The following is a 17919-nucleotide window of genomic DNA, read 5'->3' as shown; positions in this document are numbered from 1 at the left end:
CTTTTATCTATGCCATCTGAGTGGGAGAAGAGATTAACAGTAGCCTCTTTCCAAAGATTCTTGCTATTCAGGGCTTAAGGCGAGCAAATTGACATCAGCTGACTCTCAAGGATCCCTGCTTTGAGGGCCAGTAGTGGCTTCTCAGAGGCTCTCTGCCCCTGCACAGCCTGATGGCAAACACTGCTTCTCCTAGCTTGTTCCCTACTTCCCACCAGGCTTCCATCTTTCACATCACAATTGGGTGCTGAAGTACTTAATGCAGTTCCACAAATGGGGGATGATGTCATCAAATGGTGAATAAGCAGCAGGAGCTGATGAACTCTGTCAGTCAGATTCTGCCTTCAGTTACACTGGTGTGAACCTGGAATAATCCCATTAACTTCAACACCTTTACTGTGCATTTACTTCACTGTGACTCAAATAAGAATCTGGCCCTAGAAAAACAAAGATTTTTTTTCCCAAGCCAATGTATCTAGTAATAAAAGATAGGGAAACCTTATTTTTAAAAGCCCTAAGGGCGGAGGGCTCCACATTTTATAGTCCTGCATACTGAATCCTACCAGGGGGCTGCTGCACTGGTTTATGCCATTATTGTAAAATACTCCAGTGTATTTTTCTCTTTATAAAAATATTACAACTCCCCCCATGCCCAGAAACTATATATAACACAGGTAGAATTGTTTAGACGAGAGCTGGCCTGATCCTAATTCCACATCTACATAGCTCTAGTGGAGTTACTTATTTAACCAGCATCACTGAGATTATGATGAGGCCCAGTGTTGTTCCAAGTTTCCTAAAGCAAGACAATTTGTTTTTATGCATCACATTGGTGCCCTGCAGAGTTCAGGACAAGACTCTTTTACTCAGGGATTTTTCTGATCGGGAATGCAGCGAGGTGAGATTTGTTTGACAAATGATGGAGGTGAGAACTGGAAGGGAGGGTTCAGATTTTTTTCACCCTACTGTGAGTTACATTTTAGATGTGGGTGTGTAATCTTTCACCAAATGCCAATGTGATCTACTCCAGATAAAGTCCCACCTAAATATATATCAGTGGAATTAGCCAATGTTCTTGATAAGAGTTAATCTAATCCATCTGTCTTTCATAGGTTTCTAAGTAGGCTCTGTGCCCTGCACAAAATTAAAGAGGAGAAAAGCTCAGAACAGAAAGGCATTTCTCTCTTTCTGCTCCTCTCGGCTGAGGAGCAGTGTGAAAGATTTTTTTTTTTTGGTGTGCTTGGTTTATTTTCGAAGAGCATTGATTTTGAGGGAAGGCGTTATTGAAAAGGTCTCTGTTACACTTTGATCAAGACAGTCATGCTTTGGCTCAGCGTAGTCTCTTCTGACCATGAGTTCCATAGCCGGGGTTCAGTTACTGAGAATGTGTAGCACCCAGTGCTGTCTGGCCAGAATCAGCCTGTGCAGCTGCAGTGTCTCTGGGAAACACAGCTATTTCAGGAGTTCCGGGACAATAAGGCAGTCTCTGAAATAGCCAAGTCCCATTCCATTAAGGGCCTGGAAGAACAGGGTCATGGCCTATCTCAGTGGTGGGACAGACAGCTCTGCTGGTGCTAGATGTTATTCAAGTGCTGTGAATTGGGTGTAGGGAACCTCTTATCAGATTATCCTATAGCCCAGTGGTCAGAGCACTCTCCTGAGAGCTAGCAGATCCCTTTTCAAATCCTTACTCCCCTTGGGTGGAGAGGAAATTTGAACTGGGGGTCTTCTGCATCCTAGATGAATACCCTACCACTAGGTGAAAAGTGATGAGGGAGCTCCTCCCTCCCCCCAAACCCTGACCTCTAGCAAAAGCACCTAAGTCCAAAGTGGATTTCCAGTTGACAATTGCTAGCAGAGATAAGTGCCTCCCTAAAGTCAAGACTTAGGTGCCTATCTCTGAGAGAGGGGTGGTGTTTAGTGCACACCACTAGGTTGGCATCTCCCTTTATCTAGCTTAGGCGGCTTCCTGACTAGAGTATTGGCTTTTGTGAATAACAGTCGAAAGCATCTCTCTTCCCATTCATTGAACAGGGAGCATAGATGCCTAACTCAAGCTTTGTGAATCGCAGTGTGTTCCTGTGATTTTTCTAGGCACCTAAGAACCTTTGTGCATCCAGGCCTGAGTCTCTAATCAGCAGCATGGGAATATCCTGCAGTAATGAAGCATAGGCTAATAAATGTCATATGCTTATTTGGGACAATTTCTAAAAAATATAATCACTGCAATGCCTTTCAATAACTAGCTATGAATAAATGGCGCACACAATCCATTTAATTGGAACCTCTAAGGCTGTCCATAAGTCTGCTCACAGGAGTTAACTGGTGGGAGTTGGTATTTAATAAGTGAAATTTCCTGGTGCAGGGCACTTTTTTCATTTTATTTTGCTTCTCTGCTGAATGAGAGTTGCCAAATGCATCACATTTGCCTTAACATTTTAAAAATGTTTTAATTCTCTGTATTATGGGTTGTGTTTTTAATTATTTTTGCTCAAGAAAACCTCCCTGAGACAGTTTTATGTTTTGTACTTGGAAACACAAAATAAAAGTTTACAGCTCACCATAACAAATATTATAAACACTGACTTCAGTGGCATTTTTCCCTTTTACATCAGCAGAGAATTTTGCCCAGTGTTATGCATTGCTTTTGTCTTTAAACTCCAAGAAGTGATAGGCTGACAAAGGAAGGATAACGAAACTAAATAATGGAGTTGTGGTGATGATTTGGTGTATACACTGACGTAGCATAATCTTGATTATCCAAACACTCTCTGTTATCCAAAATAGGGTCACAGCCTGCATGTCTATTAAGTACTGCAAATTACTTCATTATCAGAAACTTCAGTTATTCAAACCTTTCATTATCTTTCATTATGTAACTAATAGTTTAAAGGAGAAATTTAAGATCAAACTTGTTCAGAAATATAAGTTGTGAGGGGGGGAGGAGAAGGCCTTTGCAAAATCTAAAACCAACAGAAATAACTGCAGTGTTTCTAACCCAAACATTAGGGCATGGTGCTAGTGCAGGAGAATCAGAAAGTGAAACTGACCAGAAAAAAAATGAAACTGATTAGTCTATTGTCCTTGTCCAATCTGACAAAAGGCAAAAAAACAAACCAAACCGCAGATAAAGTGAACAGTAAATTATTTTTGCACAGTTCTTTCAGTTTTAATATATTAATCTATCAGTAATATAGGTAATGAAGTTCTTTTGGAAAAGAAATACCATTGCTAACCAAACAGTGTCCTGACTGCATTTCAGTGTGAAATGCCTAGAGTACCGGTTCTCAAACTGTGGGCCAGGATCCCAAAGTGGGTGGCAACCCCTTTTTAATACGGTTGTCAGGGCTGACGTTAGATTTGTTGGGGCCGGTGGTCAACGCCTAAGCCCAAGCCCCGCCATCAGGGGCCAAAGCTGAAGCCTGAAGACTTTGGCTTTGCCCCCTATCACGGGGCATCAGGGCTCTGGCTTCAGTCCCCCCTCCTGGAGTTGTGTAGTAATTTTTGTTGCCAGAAGGGGGTCACAGCATAGGCGCCAACTCCGTGAGTGTTCTGGGGCTGCAGCACCCGCGGAGAAAAAACTGGTGCTCTGCAGCTCGCCTCCACCTCCTCCCCTGAGCATGCCGCATGCCTGTTCCCCCTCCCCACCTGCTGTTTCGCACAGCAAGTGTTGGGAGGGAAGGGGAACGCAGTACACTTGGGGAAGAGGTCCAACAGGGGCAGGGACTTTGGGGAAAGGGTTGGAATGGGGGTGAGGGAGGGGCGGTGAAAGGGTGGATTCGGGGCAGGGCCAGGGGTGTGCGAGCACCCACCAGTGCCGGGGAAAGTTGGCGCCTCTGGGTCGTAGTGCAGTGAAGTTTGAGAACCCCTGGCCTAGAGTCAGCTATGCTGGCAGAACTCATTTGCATTTACCTTTGGGCTCCAGTCCATTGGAGTTAAAATGCATCCTCTTCTGGCACTCAGTGCAACTCATCAGGAACCTGGTCACAGCTTCTCTTGGAAGGAAAGCATAGGTCTCTGCAATCTGGGAAAACAAGGAGATGTCTGTGTATCCTAGATAAGAGAGACGGCATTACACACAGAACCAAAGGACATGAATGATCACAGGTCTTGTCCCACTTCACCTTGCTCAGCATAGGAAAGAACAGTATTAACTCAGAGTGAGACACTCCCTTAGGGCCCTATCCTGTGAAGTGCACAGTGTGTCCTTATCACCCTAACAATTATTGGTGGAGCACAGCACCTCTCAGGAGGTGCTCTGAATATCACAGGATAAGGCCAATAGTGACCTCAAATGACAAGAACAGACCTCTGGACTTCCCATACAGCCAGCACTCCTACATCATCTCCTATAATTACTCCTAGCAGGAAAGGCTGAGAACTGTAGCTGTAAGTTCTTAAACTCGGTGAGAGTGAGCTTTCTGAGGTTCTTGTTCTGTTTGCATTATTAATTACCATTATACCAGTAATTGGAAGAATCCATAACCCTTTTTAGGGGAAGTTCTGTCTTTTCCACACTTAAAATCAGTTATTGTTAATAACACTTTGTATTTCCATGACACGCTTTATTGAGGGAACAGAAAATATTTAGAAATATTAATAAATTAAACTTCTCAATACCTCTGAGGTAGGTATGAGTTACCCCTGTTTTACAGACAGGGAAACAAGGGTAGAGAAAAGCTAAGGCCAAATTTTCAAAACTCTGGTGCCTGAAGTTAAGCACCTATATGCATATTTAGGCACCCAAATATGCAGCCTGATTGTGAAGCTGGGCACTCCCTATTCTGAGCTGCAGCAGGCGGCTCAGCACCTTTGAAAATCAAGACACTATGTTTGAACATTTTGATTAGTAGATTTTAAGGCCAGAAGGTACCATTAGATTATCTAGTCTGACCTTCTGGATAACACAGGCCAAAGAGTTTCACCAAGGTACCCCTGTATTGAGCCTAATAACTTCTGTTTGACTAGAGCGTCTCTTCCATAAAGGCTTCCAATCTTGATGTGAAGATAGCGAGAGATGGAGAATCCACCACCTCCCTGGGGAGTTTGTTTCAAGGGTTAATGACCTTCACTGAGTGACGTATCCTTGCAAGGGAATAGAGGATTCAGGAAGAGAACCCTGACTCCTTGTCCCATGCTCTAATCAATGGAAGCACTCCTTCCATTTTGTTTTGCTAAGGAAAATGGGAAACACGCCAGAGAGACAAGGTGGACGAGTGATATCTTTTACTGGACCAACTTCTATTGATGAAAGACAAGGCCTGACCTGAAGAGCTCTGTGTAAGCTCAATAGTGTGTCTCTTCCACCAAAAGAAGTTGGTTCAATAAAAGATATTACCTCCCCCACTTTGTCTCTCTAATATTCTGGGACCAACATGGCTCCAACAACACTCCAAACAACTTAAAAAATCCAAGCATTTTATATCCCTTAGGAAAGGTGAGAAGGATGAAGTGTGAACATGTTGAAAAAGAGAAAAAAGTCTTTTAGAGCAAAGGGGGCAGTATTTTGGTTGTTAATGATTAAAACGGATTTCTGCAAGCTAAAGTTATCATGGGGAAGAGAGACGTTTATCTCCACTAAGTGGCAGCATAACCCCAGTTTTACATGCATGCTAATAGCAGATGGATGGAAAGAAGTTCAGAGGGATCTTGTCCCAAACTGGGGATGCAGAGCCTGGATCTCATGGGATTTTCCTTCAATCTCTGTAGACAAAGACCAATCTCGCTCCACGTCTTTTATGGCTGAATAAGTGTCTTTGCTTTTCAAGGAGTCTGTCAGATATTCAGTCATCAGGAACTCTCCACAAAAGGACTAAAATTCAGGCACATGAAGAATGCTGCTGGAAAACATGAGTATCTGAAGTGTATTGTGAACTGCCCCTTAGCCATGCCTGTATGACAATGACCAGTTCCCACCTGTCATTCACTCCAGCAGCCCCATGGTGTCTGTTGCAAATTTCAGCTAATTTTAGTGATACAATTGTTATTTCTCAGCTGATTTGATGCTCTGCAGAGCAGGCAGCTTCCTTGATGAGTTATCTCCCATCCAAATTCCCTTTCTGATTGCCTCTCTCTGGAGGTCATGGACAAGGGCAAACTCTTCAGTGACTCTCTGATTAGAGATGGTGGAGAGAGAGAAATAGCAGGGGACACACTGAATCTTCTGGAGTTGCCCATCCAGACAGAACCCCTTTGTGCATCAAGCCACCAGGATCTGAAGCTGTATTTAATACAAAGTATTTCACACTCCAAACCTGGCAGCAAGTGAATTCTAGGGAAGTGTGATGCGGCATAAGGGAGGACAGACAGTCGAGTCCTGCCAGGTCAGAAGGGGATACACACTGTTAAAGTGATGATCTCAGCTCAGGAGGGAATCTGAGGGGTGGAGCATGGAGCTATCTGACTGCTGTTAGCAGGCCTGGGAAAACAGACGGATTCAGCCTGGTCCCCTGAGGCTGTGCAGTGCACAGATTAGTACTCCAGAGAGCTGAATTGAAGGAATTAGGGGAGGGTCAGAGCGGTCTGCTGTGGAAATGAGCGGAAAGTTTCTGAATTACGGTCATGCTGGTGGAGTTGCCCTCCTTAATGAAGGAGAGGTCATCTGCCTCCAGCCAGAGAGCATCACTGTATACAATAATGCTGCAAGCCCACAGAGCTCTCTGCTCGTCAGCAGGTGCGCCAGCAGTACACAGGGGGACTGGGCTCCATCACAGGCAGGGGGACTGGGCTCCACCACAGGCGCTCAAGGCATGTGCAGAACCCCGTGGAGCCTGCAGTGTGGAGCAGGGACAGGAGCATACTCAGCAGCCTGTATCCCTGTGGGGACTCAAGTAGCATGCAGAGCCCTGCATGATCCCAAGCAGAAGGCAGGCTCGCTGCAGGGACCAGGGCAGCATGTACAGCCTAGTGGAGTCCCAAGCATGAGCCTGAAGGGTGCATACAGCAGAGAACCAGCTGCTGCTGCATGGCCAGTCCTAACAAAGAAGGAATTTTCCAAGTGGCCAGGTCCTAAGGCCTCCAGGATTCAACATAGCAGCAGGAATTTGGAGAGTGAATTCAGTGCCCCATATAAAAGAAACAGGACACACATACTTGTGTTGAAAGAATATGGAGATGAAGGAGACATATTAACCTTTGCTAAACATACTTCTGGACAAATTCATTCCTGGTCTAAGCTCCTGGGCTTCAGGCTGCATAGACAGAAATATGGCGCTCTGCACTCTAGGCAGCACTTTACGAAATGTCCCACTCTCAGGTGCCTGGCACGGCCTCCGTTTGGCAGATGAATAAACTGAGACACAGTTGACGTGGTTTACCCAAGGCCACTCAGCAAATCAGAGCTGGGAAAAGAACAGCAGACTCCCAATCTCTTGCTCCAGCTATGCCCTTTCCTTCAGCGATGCTTCTCTGCAACTGAGGGGGGAAGAGAGGCAGATGGCACAGAGCAGGTGGAAATACAGGAGGTGGGTAAACATACCCTCACCTGAGCAATGCTCCAAGGTCAGTAAGAGTTGAAGCCTTCTGAGGATTTTTTTTCTGATTATGTGTAGAGTTGCGTTTGGGTGTTACTGTTGAGCTGTACGCTTCCCTGCCACTGTACGTTTGTGCCACTATCCCCCCGCCCTTTCCTGTATCCTCAACACAGCTGCTGTGCCATTATACCACTGGTTCACACCACACACGCGTGCGCACACACAGGCCTTTCACTTGTGCCCGCTCCCCCCCCATCAGACCCATTCCTCAATCTCACGCAGGAGGCCTTTCCCCTGGGCGTCTGTGTCCCCTGCTGTCTGAGAAATGCAGGAGGAAGTCTCACCGCTCGATAGGTTTTCTTCTGGCCAGCATGTTTGGGTGCTTTGCCTGGCTCTGCTGAGCTCTCCACATGCATCGAGTAGATGATGTCAAAGAAATCTTCCACCACAGCAACGCGTTTCAGAGAGATGCCCTCAGGCTCCGACAGTCCATCTGCCCCCTACAACAGCACAGGCAAGTTGAGTTAATATCAGTGATGGGTGACAGGGGTGATGAGATGGGCCTCGGGCTAATGTGGTTAGAGGGGGGACAGGCACAATGTTCCAACCCTGAGCTGCCTTAAGCACACAGGATGAGGGGGGATAAATTCAATAGTGCTCCAGGGAGGTTCCTACCAGAACCAGGGCAGTGGCTGCGGCTGGTGCTGCTGTGCTACTAAAGCTGCCAGTGAAAATAGACCAAGAATAAAAACAAGAGAAGAGTCCGGAGTGGAATTTTAACCAATTGGAAATTTATATTTTCATAATTTAGAGCAAACTCACTAGGCTGGGAATAGGCAGAAGAAAGTCTTTGGCCTTGCAGACTGTACCCATCCTTCTGGGGCTGGGGGATACTAAACAGATGCAACCCCCACAGACTCAGACCAATTAGCAGGGCTAGCTTTTACTGTGATGCCAGGATGAGGTCCCTGAAGAACAAAACTGAATCACCTTCCTACCCTGCACTGACCTTTCCAAGCTCACTCATGCACACACAGCAGCTGAGCACTAGCAGCACCATCACTGCTCTTTGTGTGTTAGGATGCGCTGAAGAACATGAGGCTGTAATCTTGACACATGGCAGTGGCGAGAGACTCGTGGGGGTGGAAAACATGGTGAGCACTGTACCTCTTATCTGACTGGCAAGAATGGTGTCAACTTACACTGGCAAGGTTTGCCAAGAAAAGAAGCGGCATCCTTCAGTACCCAGCAGCTGCTAATGTCACTCCATCAAACAGAACCAGGTGTATTGACGGGAGATGGTAGGGATATATAGTCTTGTGTAAAAGTAAGGGTAGTTATTCTAGGAGTCAGATTCCTGGAGAGAACACTCAGCCTGCTTCTTAAGAAAACAGAATTATTGCATATGTATGTGTATATATACACATGCACTTAGGTATAATTATGGGCCTGATTTCCAAAAGGTTAAGCATGGATTTGTAAGCCCAATTTGCAAATGTAAAGATTGTGAATGCACATGCAAGTTGGGCACCTGTGTATGTAAATGACCCACAACTCATCTTTTGGATACCCATTTTGCATGTGCAGTCACAGTAATTACACATGCAAATTATGCATACAGTTGCACATCTATTTTTTTTTATTGAGTCTTGTGTACACATTTACTATATTCAAAAAATGAACCCTATTCTTAAGAAACCACTCAAGGGACTGTCAACAATCACTTGTTCAGTGGAGATGGCCTTCTAATAAAGAGCAGATCTTTTAGAAAAGCATCCAACCTTGATCTAAAAATTGGCAGGGATTGGGAATCCTTTCAACTCTTAGTAAATTATCCCAATGGTTAATTACTCTGTTAAAAATGTATACCTTATTTTCAGTCTGAATGTGTCTAGCTTCAGCTCCCAACTGTTGGATTATGTTATAATCTTCTCTGTTAGATTGAAGAGCCCATTATTAACTATTTGCTCCCAGGTAGGTACTCAAAGGCTGTAATAAGTTACCCCTTAACCTTCTCTTTGTCAAACTAAACAGACTGAGCTCCTTGACTCTATCATTATAAAGGCAAGATTTCTAATCCTTTGATCATTTTTGTGGCTCTTTTCTGAACCCTCTCCCATTGATCAACATTCTTCTTGCGTTATGGACACCAAAACTGCACACAAGATTCCAGCAGTGGTCATACCAGTGCCAAATACAGACGTAAAATATCTCTACTCCTACTAGAGATTCCCCTGTTTATGCCTCCAAAGCTCACATTAGCCGTTTTGGCCACAGAGATGCACAGGGAACTCATGTTCAGCTGATTATTCAACACGACCACCAAATCTTTTTCAGAGTCACTGAGACACATATTATATCAACACTATTACCTTTATAAACCAAACTTGTAATCTCATCAACAAATATCAAGTTAGTTTGACAGGATCTATTTTCCATAAACCCAAGTTGACTTGCATTAATAAAAAATAAAAGGAGGGTAATATAATTAATTGAGTCCTAGATCAGCCTCTCCATTATCTTGCCCAGGATTGATGGCAGGCTAACAAGCCTATAATTCCCCAGGTCATCCTGTTTATCCTTTGTAAATATTGGCACAACATCATCTTTCTTATAGTCTTCTGAAACTTCCCCAGTGTCCCAAGACTTATTGAAAATCAACATTAACGGTCCAGAGAGCACCTCAGCCAGCTCTTTTAAAACTCTTGGATTCAAGTTGTGGACTTGCTGATTTTAAAATGTCTTAAACTTCAGTAGCTGCTCTTTAACATCCTCCTCAGATACTAGTGGGATGGAAAGGATGTTGTTATATGCTATGATGACATCATTTTTTTCCTCCTCAGATACAGAACAGAAATATGTATTGAACACTTCTGCCTTTTCTATATTATTATTGATATATCTACCCTTTCCATCTAGTAATGGACCAATACCATTTTGTTCCTGATATACTTCAAAGCAGACCAGCAATCCTCAGTGCAGGGTCAAAATGGGGATAATTACAGCAATGAGATAAAGGAAAACTGCACCGTGTGAACAGCACAGACATGAGAGACAAAGCCCTCTCCTTCGCTGAAAGCAATCCATTTGAAGGGGTTTGTAATGAACTCCACAAGCAAAACATCCACACCCAGAGCCAGCCCTAAACAACTATTCAAACCCTCATCCTTGCGCCGCCAGGGGTTCCATATTCATTCTAGGATCCAGTTCAAAACTGCCATCGTTCCTTTTAAAATGCTCCATGGACTAGCAGAACTCAGAGCCTGGGTGTCTAGTTATACCTATCCACTCACCCAGCACCAGCCTCCTACCCAACCCTTCCCACTGTGGATATGGGAGTCACCTGCTCTGCAGCTCTTGACTTCTGCAATGGCCTCCCTGCAAGCTCTTGGCCTCACTGACTCTCCACCCTGCTTCCAGGCTTCTCTCCCTTTTCTATGCCCCTCTGTGTTTATTTAATCCTGTGAAGCATGGTGGGATGCAGTTTGTACTGAAGACACCAGATACAAAAGGAAGTTAGCTGGATTGGGTTTATCCCTTTAGGATTTAAAGAGGTTTAGAACCAACTCATATTCTGACTACCACTCAAGAAAGAGATCTTGGAGTCATTGTGGATAGTTCTCTGAAAACATCACTCAATGTGCAGCGGCAGTCAAAAAAGTGAACAGAATGTTGGGAATCATTAAGAAGGGGAAAGATAATAAGACAGAAAATATCCTGTTGCCTCTATATAAATCCATGGTACAACCACACCTTGAATGCTGCACGCAGATGTGGTCGCCCCATCTCAAAAAAGAGATATTGGATTGGAAAAGGTTCAGAAAAGGGCAACAAAAATGAATAGGGATATAGAATGGCTGCTGTATGAGGAGTGATTAATAAGCCTGGGACTTTTCAGCTTAGAAAAGAGACGACTAACGGGGGATATGATAGAGGTCTATAAAATCGTGACTGGTATGGAGAAAGTAAATAAGGAAGTGTTATTTACTACTTCTCATAACACATGAACTAGGGGCCACCAAATGAAATTAATAGGCAGCAGGTTTAAAACAAACAAAAGGAAGTGTTTTGTCACACAACATAAAGTCAACCTGTGGAACTCCTTGCCAGAGGATGTTGTGAAAGCCAAGATTATAACAGGGTTCAAAAAAGAACTAGATAAATTTATGGAGGATAGGTCCATCAATGGCTATGAGCCAGGATAGGCGGGGATGGTGTCCTTAGCCTCTGTTTGCCAGAAGCTGGGAAGGGGCGACAGGGGATGGATCACTTGATGATTACCTGTTCTGTTCATTCCCTTTGGGACACCTGGCACTGACCACTGTTGGAAGACAGGATACTGGGCTAGATGGACCTTTGGTCTGAGCCAGTACGGCCATTCTTATGTTTTTACCAGGTTCGAGGGAGATGTGCCCTACAAACACCTCAATAAACCACCCCTTACTGGGTCTGCAGCCACCTCCTCTCTTCCCTCTACCCACTAGTATTGCTCACCACAAATGTTCAAAACCATGAGCCAGGCCCCCATAAATTCATGAGACTGACGTAAAAATCATGAGGGATTTTTTCCAAAAATAATTAAATTGGAGTCGGGAGGGGAGGGAGGGCTCATATTTGCCTTCTGGTTGGTTGGTTGGTTGGTTTTTGAGCTTTTAGAGGGAAGTCACTCACCCTCAAAGTGCATGTGTACATTACAGGGACAGATTCAACCTGCAAGGCACATTCAAAAATGCAGGCCTTGCTGCTAGCTGCTTGGAAGGAGCAGGAACTCCACTTGCCAACTCCTAACTCCTGGGGTAGGGAACTGCCATTCCCTTCTCCGTCCCCTCTGTCATCGCTATCCTCTCTCTCTGCACCATCCACTCTCCTCTTCCGCTTACATTCTTCCACCCTCTGCCCACAAAGTCTCCTGGTTCCAGCCCACTTCTACATTCGCCTGCCCCCAATTTTCCCCTCCATAACCTTTACAGCCTCCTACCTCTCACACTTTCACTTTGCCCTCCCATTCCACAGACCTCAAGATCCTCCTCTTCCTCTCTGATCTCCAGTCTCCTCATCCTCCCTCCTATTCCCCACATTCCTCTGTTCCCCTTAGTCTCCTCCTACCCCATATTCCCCTGCAAGCCCTCAGTCTCCTCACGCTTGCTCAGCACCCTGCCCCTTCAGTCTTTCCCCTCCACCTCCCGTCTGCCTCATGCAGACATCTTTGTCCTCCTCCTGCATCCCACCACCCGTCTTATAGTCCCACAGTCTCTCCTATGCTCCTGAGTCTCCCTGGCCCTCTACATCCCTCTGTACCTTCCTGAGTCTCCCCCCTGCACCTCTTCAGCCTCTTTCCTACTCCCTATATTCTTCCGTCTCCTCACAGTTTCCACTCCAGCCCCCTAACTAAAACTCAGCAGCCATCTTACCCCTAAAGGCAGTCTGGCTTCAATGTCACTGAACACAAGGGAAGGTGGGGGCCATGAGGGCAGTTTGGCTTCAGTCCCCTTGATGGGTTGCCAATTTCGGTTGGACATATTCCTGGAGTTTTTTTCGCACGACATAATCCTTAATTCATGGAGACTCCAGGCCAATCCTGGAGGGTTGGCAACTCTTCCCCTTCAAAGTAACAGGAAGTGGCAGCCATTTTGAATAAGGGGAAATTCATAAGTTTTAAGTCAGGAATGATGCGATCATGTGAAACTTTAGAAAACACCAAATATCGCAAAACTCAAAATAAAATCATGAAAGTAGGCAACACTTACCTTCTCTCACACAGGCTGTGACCTTGCATCCTTGTCTTCTTTCCCATTTATGGAGCCCATAACCATATAACCAGGTCTACTTCTCTCTTTTGTGGGGCCCCATTCCCTTGCTACCCCCTCATGGGGCCTGTGCTCTCTTCTAACTCACTCTCCACACAAGGCCAACTGCCTTTGCACCCATATCTTCTCTCCCCCCCTTAGTGCCCAAGGCCCATCTTCCCCCTCATGGGACCTGTGTACTCTTTCTCTCTGTCCTCCTCGCAGCGCCCGTGCCTTTGCCCTCAAGCCTTCCCCCTTCCGTCCCTCCTGAGGCCCAGGCCCTTTCGCCCGCTCTCTCCAGGGCCGGCGCTTCCATTGAGGCGAACTAGGCAATCGTCTAGGGTGCCAGGATTTTCGGGGGGTGGCATTTTGCCGGGGGGGGGGCGGCAGGCGGCTCCGGTGGACCTGCCACAGTCGTGCCTGCGGAGGGTCCGTTGGTCCGCGGCTCTGGTGGACCTGCCGCAGGCATGCCTGCGGACGGTCCACTCATCCTGCGCGGCGCCGGTAGACCTCCCGCAGGCACGGCTGCGGCAGCTCCACTGGAGCCGGCGACCAACGGACCCTCCGTAGAAATGGCTAGGGCACGAAAAACTCTAGCGCCGGTCCTGGCTCTCTCCCACTCCTGGGACCAGTGCTTAGGGTTGCTGCTGCTGAGGTATAAAAAAACCAGGACAGCCAGGATGATCCTGAGCCATAGAACTGACCAGCTGGCAGCGCGCACTGAGCACCCTTAACGATTTCCCGGGACAGCTACCTCATAAAAAGAACAATCTTTGGAAAACCTGGACAACCCTTTTGGTGCCCCCTCCTCTCTTCTAGACCTATGTCCCTTTCCCCCTCACAGGGCCATGCCCTTCTTCTCAGCCATCTCACGAGGCCCACGCCTCCTCCCCCTCTCTCTTCACTCACTGGGCCCATGTCTGCTCCTTTCTCCCCCTGGGGCCTGTGTACTCTTTCTCCCTGTCCTCTTCATGGAGCCTGTGCCTTTGCACCCAAGCCATCTCCTCCCTTTCTTGCGCCCCGAGCCCTTTCTCCTTCTCTCCCCCTTATGGAGCCAGTGCCCTCTCTCCCATTGTACAGGACCTGTGCTCCTCTCCTCCTCCCTGCTCTCATGAGGCCTGTGCCCTCTCTACCTCCTCTCTACCTCTCAAGTGGCCATGCCCCTCTCCTCTCGCCACTCATGAACCCCACGCCTCCTCTCCCTCGTCCCCTCACGGGACCCATGTCCTTGCCCCTATGGGCAGGGATTTTCCCTGTGCACCATGCAAACTGCAACCAACTCTGCAGCCTGCCTGGTGCAGCACAGTTCCCAGGCTGGGGGAGGGGAGAATCACTGCCCACACTGGCTAGGGACACGGTGCTAGAACCCTGCTGCCAAGACCCTGCGCCCCAGGTGGTGCTGGCAACCTGGCTTTGGGATCTATATAATAGCAGCAGAGCATCTGAGTCAGGCTCCATCCCACCCCGGCCCTTGTTCCTCTCTAATAACCACACCATGCTCCCCGCCCTCCCTCTGCAGGCAGCCAGAGTGGCCTGCTGCCAGGGCTTGGTGCCTGAACCGCCCAGCTCAGGCTGGGCGCCTTCCCTCGCGAGTGTTAATGACTGTTGACAGAATACAGAGGCTGCCTCGGTGACATCTGCTCAGTTGGCTGCATGCAGCAGGGTATGACCCGGACTCCTCTCAGCACTAAGGTTGCACAGAAAGGAAAGGACCCTCCCTTCACCCCCCCAACCCTGGCCTCCCACCCACCGGCCTCCCCAGGCCCGAGTTTAAAAGCCTTGTTGGAACCACCAGCGCCTCTTCGTCAGGCAGGTAATGAGGGTAACCATGGTAACCCGGCAGAGGAAGTGTATTCTGCAGGAGACGTTAATCCGCGCTCCCTCGAGCTGGGACAGCCTGACTTTTCATTCTCACACAGTAATTAGATACCAGCTGTCAGTGCAGGGGGAAAGGCTCAGTGACTAGGGGCGGGTGGCGAGGGGGCAGGGAGGAGGGTGTTAAAGACACAGGGGTCCTTTTCATGGGACAGGAAAGGATCCCCTTGCCCCTATGCATCCGCATGAGAATGAGTGGCCACCGCAGCATTGGCCCTGCCTCATGTCCAGCTCCTATTACACATTCAAAATCCCTCCCATCCCATGCACACCTGCTGCAACCATACATTTATCCCACCTGTCCTTTATTCCCTCCCTAGACACACACGCCATCATGCACAAGCCCGCTGCCACCCACTCACTCCTTACACGGGATGTGACTTCTCCTGTTTGTTGCCTGCCCGTCTATCATCCCTCCTTTACTGCAGCTCCAAATACCCCACTCCATCCTACAAAGGCCTGGTGCTGCCCTGCTCGCTGCCTGTCATATCTCTCACATGCCTCTCAATTCAGATCCAAATCCTCTACCCTACAGACATGTGTTATCTCTCGCTGACCATTAAACCTCAGGTCTACTCCTCATTATGGTTGTAAATCTTCATCCTCTTGTCCAGCACTCTCTCCCACCTATCACAGTGTTTCTATTAATATAGCTCATTAAACCCACTCTTTTCATTCAGCAGGCCACATCCTCACATGTGCCTATGTCCCCTTCTAATCCCCCATCATGACTTGGGTCATCACCGGAGGGCTCTGCAACCACTGATGGTCCATCAGTGGTCCACTGTGTGATGACCACTATAGTCAGAGATATGTGTAGCATAAACTTTAGAGGAAAGAGCAGCAATGAAAAGTAAAGTGTGTTGTTTTTCCTCAATGTGATGTGTCTAATGCAGCCAGCTGCCATCTGATCCTCTCTATGCTGCCATGCCAGTGACCTCTACTCTGACCCGGTGCAAGTTACCACCCTCTCCAGAAGTAACCAGACACTCCCTTCTCCAGGCTGAATGAATCCAGTCTCAGAGCATCTCTGAAAGAGACCAAATTATGAGTGGTGGGCTTTGTGTTGTGGATCACTAAATGTACATCAGCACATGCATCCAGCCCAACCGCACCCCCGACTCCAGTTAATCTGAGTTTCAAGCAAAGGACCCAGTCTTGCAAGGTACCACGTACTCTCAACTCCCTTTAAAGTCGATTGGGTTGAGGATGCTTGGCACCTCTCTGGTGTAGGCACAAAAGGAGAACTGGGACCTGAAGCTGTGAACCCCACATAGGCCAGAAAGAAGAATCCCTGCCTGTTAGAATGGAGCAGGCAGCTCTTCCTAAGGACCTGGAAGTGAAGCTCTCCCCCAGCTCTACTTCTCCATGGAAAAGCAGCAAATTTTGGAGAGGGACAATATTAGCCCTAATGTACAAGAGGCTTATCGGGGGTATGGGGGGGCTTGGTACTTCCCTGTCTGCTCTGTTTGACTAAAGATAAATGCTCTCCTGGCCTTCAGACTAAGGGCTGATACCAGCTGAATTCAACTTCCTGTCAATAAAAAGCCACTTCCTGCCAATGAAATGCTGTCTGATAATGGCAGAACTCTTATTTTCTGTCCATACAGCAGACCCTCTACCAACACTCATTAGTTTCCATCTCTCCTTGTCTCTGTGTCTTCCCCACACACTGCAAAAGAGCCTGTCTGTCCCTCTCACTCTAAGCACTCCCTTTGCCCAATACTGGGAGGGGGCCATCTCTGTCATTCTAACTGCTTGAGCTCCTGCTGTCTCAGAGTGGGGTGGGGTGCTGCCAAGTGCAGGGTGTCACAGGCCACTGATCTTCTGTCTTCTTGTTACATTTGTATAACTTTCCAATTAAGTGCTACTGAATTGACCTGAAATCCCTGAGTTGAGTCCTGACCCCATAGTGAAAAATTCTGTTTTTCATACTCCTTATCCTCCCCCATCCCACATGTGGAGGTGCTCTGTGTCTACCAGTCAACAGTCTGTCACTCCTTACTGCAAACTCCCAGCGGTTCTGTCTGGCCCATGTAAAGAGATTCTGTCAAACACCTGTTTTGGAGTTATTACGTATGATGTTATACACTTCATCTCAGGAATTTTTGCTTCCCTCTTAGTTGGATTTTTTTTTTTTTAATTTCCTACAAGTTTTATTTTATTTTATTTTTCAATCACTGTCCTTTAGGGGAAAACTTCCTGTCAGCACCTGGAATTGGGAATTTATTGAGAAACATTTACAAGCCAAGCTACCACCCCGAGAAGGAGCTGCAATTTATGGTGAAGAATCCAGTCCTGTCAAATCTGGACAGCAGAATTCACTGAGCAGAGCCCACCTAGTGTGCCCTCAGTGTTCTACATCTTGAATGCAAACTGCTCCAACTGACTTCAAACCCAGATCCCCCAAATCTGTTATTTGCATCCTGACACTAGGGAGGTATGTGACTAGTTGAAAAGCAGAGTGCACGGGTGAACAAGCCCAGCTTGACAATTATTAATTCTTCACACCCTTCTCTCATAATGAAAGGGATACCGTTTCAATATGAACTCTTGGAACTTTTGACAAAGAAACTGTTCCTGATACTAGTGCATTTATGGGAAGCTGGTCCTTGATTGACTTCTATATTTAGACTTCTCTGGGGCTCTAGGAAGTTCACTCCTTTGGGAATTTAGGTGTAGGATAAAAGCAGCTTTTGCAGGGGATATGTTAAATACAGCAGGCTCCCTCTACTGATGCTGCTACGACCGGTTCTAGCTCCCTAGAACTTCACTCTTCCTTCTAGTTT

At 47.0% G+C, this 17919-nt stretch overlaps 1 protein-coding gene across 1 annotated transcript in view; it reads right to left on the bottom strand.

Annotated features, from left to right (window-relative positions):
• Nucleotides 1-17919, bottom strand: part of NOL4L (nucleolar protein 4 like) — a 103497-nt gene that overhangs the window by 72282 nt on the left and 13296 nt on the right. Inside the window, exons 2-3 of the mRNA XM_030533318.1 lie at nt 7814-7969; nt 3910-4021 (exon numbers count right to left, since the gene is read on the bottom strand). Coding sequence (XP_030389178.1) covers nt 3910-4021; nt 7814-7969 — 268 coding nt within the window. The remainder of the gene's footprint in view (nt 1-3909; nt 4022-7813; nt 7970-17919) is intronic.

The sequence above is a fragment of the Gopherus evgoodei genome, chromosome 14, assembly GCF_007399415.2.
Source record: "Gopherus evgoodei ecotype Sinaloan lineage chromosome 14, rGopEvg1_v1.p, whole genome shotgun sequence".
Classification (NCBI taxonomy): Eukaryota; Metazoa; Chordata; order Testudines; family Testudinidae; genus Gopherus; species Gopherus evgoodei.
Note: the sequence above shows the minus strand (reverse complement) of the source record. Positions and strands in the feature narration are given on the sequence as shown.